At 43.7% G+C, this 8,038-nt stretch overlaps 1 protein-coding gene across 1 annotated transcript; it reads right to left on the bottom strand.

Moving 5' to 3' along the window:
* Positions 1-5,760: 5,760 nt before the first annotated feature.
* Positions 5,761-6,216, bottom strand: LOC100356270 (non-histone chromosomal protein HMG-17). The gene has a single exon (XM_017340481.4). It carries the CDS (start codon positions 6,099-6,101, stop codon positions 5,841-5,843), a length of 261 nt encoding a protein of 86 aa, XP_017195970.3. The 5' UTR covers positions 6,102-6,216; the 3' UTR covers positions 5,761-5,840.
* Between the last annotated feature and the right edge of the window lie 1,822 nt (positions 6,217-8,038).

Below are 8,038 nucleotides of genomic sequence, written 5' to 3'. Positions count from 1 at the left end.
TTTGGTTTGTTTGTTTTGGTTTTTGCTTTCCCAGATACCTTCAGAGAAAAAGAATTCTATCTGAAGCATAAGTGATGAAATCACCATCGTAATACATAAGAATGAGTCCTGTGATTCCATAGACTCCTTCATTACTGGAGTTCTGGTGTTACTCCTCGATTGGCTCTTATGGGCTGCATCACTCTAGGCGAAACCAGTTAATCTCTCTAAGCATCAGTTTACCTTTTTGTTTTATGGGGTAAGGATGGTGCCTATTCCCCAAAGGCTTTGCTGATGCTTTTCTCTTTGCCTGCAGTGCTCTGCCTCCCACCAGCTGCCTGATAGGGTCTTAACTCTACCGACACTTCCTCAGAGACGGTTTCTCTTGTTTCTTTTCTATTTGTACCCTCTCAGATTATCTTAAAGTTTTTTCTCATCACACTGTTCATGGTTTGCAACAATATTGCCTGGGTTTGTCTATGCAATTTTTGCCTCTTCTTCTAGGGTGTATGTCCCATTTTTGCCTCTCCTACTAGGGTATATGTCCCGTGAGGGTGCAGTTGGTGTGGATTTTTTCACTGTTCTTTGCCTAATGTCTTGGGCTGTGCTAGGCAAGTAGCTGGTGCTCAATAATGATTAGTTGAACAAATGAGATATTGAAAACATTACCCCAAGCAGGGTCATGCTTAATAAATGTTAGTTGCCAGTGCTTCTGCCTTTAAGGGAAGAAATTCTGGACTTTGAAGAAGCAGTCTATAGGAAATTTCCTCTTTTCAAGATTCAGATATACTAGGAACATCTTTTAGCATACATTATTCTATGTTATACATATTCTCTATTTCCCACTACCTATTTAAAAATTATATTCTGGGCCGGCGCTGTGGCTCACTTGGTTAATCCTCCGCCTGCAGTGCCGGCATCCCATATGGGTGCTGGGTTCTAGTCCCGGTCGCTCCTCTTCCAGTCCAGCTCTCTGCTGTGGCTCAGGAAAGCAGTGGAGGATGGCCCAAGTGCTTGGGCCCTTGCACCCCATGGGAGACCAGGAAGAGGCACCTGGCTCCTGGCTTCAGATTGGCACAGCTCTGGCGGTCGCAGCCATTTGGGGAGTGAACCAACGGAAGGAAGACCTTTCTCTCTCTCTCTCTCTCTCTCTCTCTCTCTCACTGTCTGTAACTCTACCTGTCAAAAAAAATTTATATTCCACCTGAGAAAGTTCTAAAATGTTTGGTAATGATCTGTCCTAGCTTCTCATATATTGTATTGTGTTTGTTAAGCATGTTGTGTGTGGATGGTATGATCAAATTAAATTTTATCAAAAACCTGCAAAGACAATTGAAATTGTCTGAGATTTGTAAAGCTCTGTGCTAGGATGGTACTAATTCTGTAAATGATACTTAGTGAAAACAAACAAAAATAATTATTTAACACGGTTCTACATTTTCTTTTGATGTATAATGTTCCAGATTATTTTCATGTGATAATACACCCAAAGAGTGAAAATAGAAAAATACTAATAGGTCAAGGGAAAGTCTTTATTCTTTTGAGATCTTTATCATCAGTTTGAGAGGTAGTTCACTACAATCAGGATTTCTAATTGCATTATCTAATTTTAAGGTAGAGTGTAAGTGTTCTCAGGGAGACAAGAAAATTGGGTGTTTTATTTCTTTTAAAAATCAAAATTATTTTATTCAAAAGGTAAGCTTTGAATTTCAGTCATGGTTTTCCTTTTGGCTCCTTAGCAGGGATTTCTGAACCACAGTCACTGCTTCCAGCATTGATGTATGCACACAGGTTCCATTAATGTTGATTGGAGCTCTGAGAGCGTCACAGGCCTAGATCCGCAGGTGGAAGCTTGGCCTCACATCTCTGATAGTGGTACGTGGCTTTCCCATCAGCCAGACACAGGAAACCTCCAAGCCTGCTGATGTCTTCAATAGCCTTCCTAAATGTTCTTTCTGTTGTCTATGTCCACTCAATGTGAAGCTTTCCAATCCATTACTGTGTCTGAGAGGCTCTAAGTTATAACAGAAAAAAAATCAATTTAGAGGTCATTTATTCAAACTCCTTTATTTTGTGGAGTGGGTGGTGTAGCTTGGAGGGGTTAAATACCCAGCTAGAGTCCTCCTATTTGCTGAGTAGTGACAATACTGGAAAGACAATCTAGGTCAATTTTCTTAGTACATTTGCTGCTGCTATAACAGAATGCCACAGAAAGCATAATTGATAAAGAAAATTTATTTCTTACAGATTCTGGGGGCTTAGGTTTCCAAGAGCATGTGTGAGTCTGATATCCAGCCAGGGCCACTGTTCCACATCAAGACATGATCAGCAAGTACATGCAAAAGAGAGAGGAAAATGGAACCCAACCATCCTTTTATTAGGAGCTCATTCCTTCAATAACTAACTCACTTAGCTTGGTATTAATCAATTCATGAGGGAAGAACTCTCATGACTGAATCACTTTTTTTTTTTTTTTGACAGGCAGAGTTAGACAGTGAGAGAGAGAGACAGAGAGAAGGGTCTTCTTTCTGTTGGTTCACCCCCAAAATGGCCGCTACAGCCGGCACGCTGCGCCAATCCGAAGCCAGGAGCCAGGTGCTTCTCCTGGTCTCCCATGCGGGTGCAGGGCCCAAGCACTTGGGCCATCCTCCGCTGCCTTCCTGGGCCACAGCAGAGAGCTGGACTGGAAGAGGAGCGACCGGGACAGAATCCAGCGCCCCAACCGGAACTAGAACCCGGTGTGCCGGTGCTGCAGGCGGAGGATTAGCCTAATGAGCCGCGGCTCTGGCCTGACTGGATTACTTTTAAAAGTCCTATCTCTTGGCCAGCACTGCAGCTCACTAGGCTAATCCTCCGCCTGCAGCGCTGGCACCCTGGGGTTCTAGTCCTGGTCGCCCCTCTTCCAGTCCAGCTCTCTGCTGTGGCCAGGGAGTGCAGTGGAGGATGGCCCAAGTGCTTGGGCCTTGCACCCGCATGGGAGACCAGGAGAAGCACCTGGCTCCTGGCTTCGGATTGGCGCAGCGTGCCGGCCGTAGCGGCGATTTTGGGGGTGAACCAACAGAAAGAAGACCCTTCTCTCTGTCTCTCTCTCTCTCACTGTCTAACTCTGCCTGTCAAAAAAAAAAAAAAAAAGTCCTATCTCTTAATATTTTTATGATGACAATTAAATGTCAATAAGAGTTTGGTAGGGGGCATTCAAACCATAGCATCTTCCAGTTTCTGGATGGAAGTTCTAGTATCCAGGACTTCCTTTACAAATGAAGGCAAAGAAGTTGCCTTTCCTTTTATTTCAAAATATCTTTTTTTCATGCTTGAAGTTTGGAACATGCAGAGAGGAATGTCTGTGTTTTACAACCCTTGGTGGTTGTTAATTGTACTTGGCAAGTCAGTCTGTTCCCAAAACAGCTCAACAAAGGTTCTTGCAAAACGACTGAGGTCCTTGTAGCCAAGAAGCTGGGTAAAAAAACCGATTAAACATTCTTTTTAATCAGAGTCTGCCCATGTCCATATACTGATGGCTTTGATCCTCTTCAAAAGCTCTAATGAAGATTGCCAAAGAATTCCTTTAAGTATGCATATCATTAATACTATTTACACGAGGAAGTCTAGTAGAATCAAACAGAGTCCCCACAAAGGGTGTATCAAGCCTCACATTTCAGTGAAACTGATTTTCAGAAATTATGATTATTTTCCTTTCCTTATTACTCTAAGTTTTGTTGAGTCCTTTTTCTGCCATTATATCTAATGTTATGAATGGAATAACTTCTCTGCTTTGGATAAAGCACTGTTACTATTCCTTTCCATTCATACCATTTGTTTTATTTCAAGTAAGCAGGACTTTTGATAAGCTACCTTTTTATTATGCCTTTAAGGTGGAAACAATCTTCCTGTTAACCACCTTATGTCCTGAGCAACTTTTAACTCTTCATTGTGACTCTTCTATTTCAAGACCCTAAAAGCACCTGATATTCTTCCAAGCTGTCTTTCAGGTTTTCAGTCTCATAATAGGGAGACATGTGAATCATAGCCACCCGAGACTGGTCTAGACCCTACGCCTGTCCAGATGGATCAGAAAGTATCCAATGCTCATTATTTACTTCATTTTAATATTAAAAGCCCTGTCCCAAGAGGAGCTTAAGCCTTATTACCCTAATGTGCAACCTGTGCTGGCTTATATTTCTAAACTGCATCTACATGAACTTGTGCCCACCCATGTGATGACAAGAACTCCCCTTCTTACATATTCATTTCCCGCTACAAGAAAGGGAATCCATTTCTCCTGAGAAATGATTCCCCGTGGTCTCCTTATTAGCTGCAAATAAATTAATTTGCATGACAAATCCTTCTGGTGCATTTCTTGTTTGAACTCCCTGTTCTTGCAAAAAACACCATGCATATAACATGTAGAATTCTGGTTTGTTTAAAACACACCAGAAATATGGTGGAGCACTGAAAAGCCCCTATCCATGGGTATTTGAAATAGGTTAGAAGCTTGGTTTCTTCCCTCAAAAGGTTCATCAGAGGCAGCTAAGCTTGCAGATAATCCTTGAGGTAACTTGGGAGTCCCACACACTGAATTTTCTGAAGTGAGCATCTTCCACTGATCCCTTACATTTTGGAATTATGTTTACCTTCTTTTCTCAGATCCTTTGATACTCAGATCTGTCTCATGTGGCATTTTGATGTGTGAAAGGAACCCTAACACTTTTACTTTTCAAAACCAAAGTCTTAGATCAAATAAAGGCTACATATCCCTCAACCAGACATTTAAAATTCTCATCCATAACACTGTTCTAAAATTCTAGATGAAAAGAGGGCATTCTACTGCCTAAGTCTGATAAATAAAAAATTAATGTGGCTACTCCGGGGACATGGTTATATTGTTTTGTAATTCTATGCTCATACTCACGGTCATTCAAGGAGTCAAATATCTATTTCTTCACACCAGTTTGTCAATATTAAAATTTTTAAACCCACTAACATCTAGATTTTTTTCCTAAATTTAAGTAGCAGGCAGCTGATATCTCTTCCAACATTTATAAATTTCTTCTTTTTTTTTCCAAGCCAAACTGTATCCAGTTTTATTAAAGATTCTTTTCATAAACAATCATGGTATTTCAGGCAGGACATGGGCAGACAATCGTGAACAGTATACAACTTTCAACTCCCTTCTTCAATGGACGACCAAAATCAGAAAGCCACTGTAAAACCCAATGAAGTCTCCACGACGCTCTGGAAAGGGGGAGTTTAGAGCGAGGGCTGACATTTCACATTTAGCATGTTGTTTAACAACTTTTCACAAGCCGACCCTAACTTTCAGGAAATGAAATGAAATGGCAGAATGGTCAATCTGAAGATCCACAATCTAGAGAAGGAACCGCTGCTCTTTCCAGGCCCCATCTCAGGGGTCTCTGTGAAGTCCAGACTGCCCGTCGTGCTGGTACCGAATTGTCTGGGGTCAGGTCCCCACAGGTCTCTGGGTCTGAGGGAGTTAAGTCCATGCTGAAGGCAGACGGGGCGGGGGGGGGGGAGAGGGAGAGGGCATAAAATCAAATTTAGTTGTTCCACACCGCGGGGTGTGTGCCCTGGTGGCTGTGCCAAAGGCAGGGAATCCCTCCGGGGAGCCGAGAGGAGTCTCTCAGACCTACAGGGGACGGTGTTTCCCGCATCGATCCAGCTCCAGAGACCTGTTAGTGACCTCTGCCCCTTCCCCCAAAACAACAATGAAGTGTTCTGTGTGCTAACAACATAGCTTAAAAAAAACTAAAACAAAATTCTGCATTTTTATAAAACTTGATAAAAAATAGTATTTCAAACTGTACAGTCACCAGAAGTACACAGTTATCAAAAGCGCACACACTTCACTTGGCGTCTCCAGCACCTTCCGCTCTCTGTGCCTGGTCTGCTTTGGCGTCTCCGTTCTCTGCAGGGTTATTCCCGTCCTTGCCAGCATCCGCTTTTCCCTTTTTCCCTTTGGGCACCTTCTCTCCCTTTTTTGCAGGGGCCTTTTTAGGCTTGGGTTCTGGCTTTGGAGGAGCTGGTTTAGCGGATCTTCTCTGTGGTTCGTCCTTCACCTTGGCCTTATCTCCTTTAGCAGCCCCTTCGGCCTTTCTCTTGGGCATGGTGGCGGTGGCGGCGGCGGCGGCAGGACGTAGGCGCTGGGCGCGGGGATGCAGCGGCGCGCGGGCTTTGGTCGGTCCAGGGGTCGTCCTCGCCTCTTCTTCTTCACACTGCTCCTATAAATTTCTTCTTGCATCATCTTGGGGCCTCTCTGGCCACCGGAATCCCAGAACTTCCGGTGTGTCTGATTATTGCCTAATACAACACCTGGCAGCTACTTGTCTGCCATATGTCTCCCATCCAATTGCAGGACACGCTCATTTGGCCAAGCAAGTGATCCACTCCTTTTTGGTATTGTCAGGCTCTGCTCTTTCCATTTCCACAGCCACAACACTTCTTTAATTCAAAATGGCCTTTGGGGCTTAGAAAATAGTCTCATTTGTGGTCTCTCAACTTCATCTCTTACTACTTGCCAATGTTCTAATGACTTCTAGCTAGATATCTTCCAAAAATAAATTGGGCCAGAATATTATGCAGTTAAAAACACTTGATATCTTCATAATAAAAATATCTGAACTCCTCAATGTGGCCTGTGGTAATAAAAATATCTGAACTCCTCAATGTGGCCTGTGGTGTACCTGTTTTCTCCCTGCTTCTCCAACATCGTTAAATTCCTGTGTTCCCTGCCTACAATACTTTAATTTTCTCTGGTAGACCTTTGCATATGGTAGGTTCTTCCTATTTCAAAGTCAACTTTCCTATTTTCCATTTTTTTTTTTCTGTCTGAACCCACCTTCTCACCACTCTTTCATGATGTCTGACTTCTTGTTAACTTTGAGATCTCTTCTTCAGTGTCTGTTACTCAGAGAGAAGCAGTGGCGGAGCTGACCAAGTTCCTGCCAACCTTTGTGATTTCTTTACATGGTCCATGGTCATTTCTGGGAAGAGGTTGCCCTATCAGCCACAGTATTTTGCATTCAGATGGGTTCATGTGACCAGTCTTCTCCCTTGAAATGTGAGCAGAAGTGATATAATCACTTCTTTTTTTTTTTTTTAAAGATTTATTTATTTATTTGAAAGTCAGAGTTACACAGAGAGAAGGACAGGCAGAGAGAGAGAGAGAGAGAGGTCTTCCATCTGCTGGTTCACTCCCCAATTGGCCGTAACAGCTGGAGCTGCGCCGATCCAAAGCCAGGAGCCAGGAGCTTCTTCTAGGTCTCCCACGTGGTGCAGGGACCCAAGGACTTGGGCCATCTTCTACTGCTTTTCCAGGTCACAGCAGAGAGCTGAATTGGAAGTGGAGCAGCCAGGACTCGAACCGACTCCCATATGGGATTCTGGCACTGCATGTGGCGGCTTTACCCACTACGCCACAGTGCCAGCCCCCATATAATCATTTCTGTACTGAAGGGCTTGAAAAAGAGGCAGTGGATTTTCTACTTTCTGTACGTTGGCTGGAAACGAAGGACCTTGAGATCCTAGGAAATGACACAGGCAGCAGATGGAAGGATCCTGAGTCGCTGGATTGCCGTGTGAAAGGCTGCCTGCTGAAAAGCTGATTGTACTGCATTTGAATGGGAAATCAAAATCTGTTGTGTTATTGTGTGTGACGTTTTGGAGCTTATTAGAGCAGCTAGTAGCATGGCCTTCCCAAACACCCAACATGCCGAAGCTCTAGGGAGAGGCTTTTTCCCTACTCTCCTCTGCTGCCACTGCTCCAGTGTTCTCAATCATTGTACCTTGTTCATTTTTTTCATAGCACATAAAAGTTATACGTAATTTGTTTATATCAATTTTCTTCTTTTGTCTCCCCCACTAGTCTATATATATTCCACATCTACAGTGAAAGTTATCCTGTGTCTAATACTGTGCCTAGGGCCGGAGCCGCGGCTCACTTGGCTAATCCTCCACCTGTGGCGCCGGCATCTGGGTTCTAGTCCCTGTCGGGGCGCCGGATTCTGTCCCGGTTGCCCCTCTTCCAGGCCAGCTCTCTGCTGTG

This window comes from Oryctolagus cuniculus, chromosome 2 (assembly GCF_051225735.1).
Source record: "Oryctolagus cuniculus isolate XC-2025 breed Fujian yellow rabbit chromosome 2, ASM5122573v1, whole genome shotgun sequence".
Classification (NCBI taxonomy): Eukaryota; Metazoa; Chordata; class Mammalia; order Lagomorpha; family Leporidae; genus Oryctolagus; species Oryctolagus cuniculus.
Note: the sequence above shows the minus strand (reverse complement) of the source record. Positions and strands in the feature narration are given on the sequence as shown.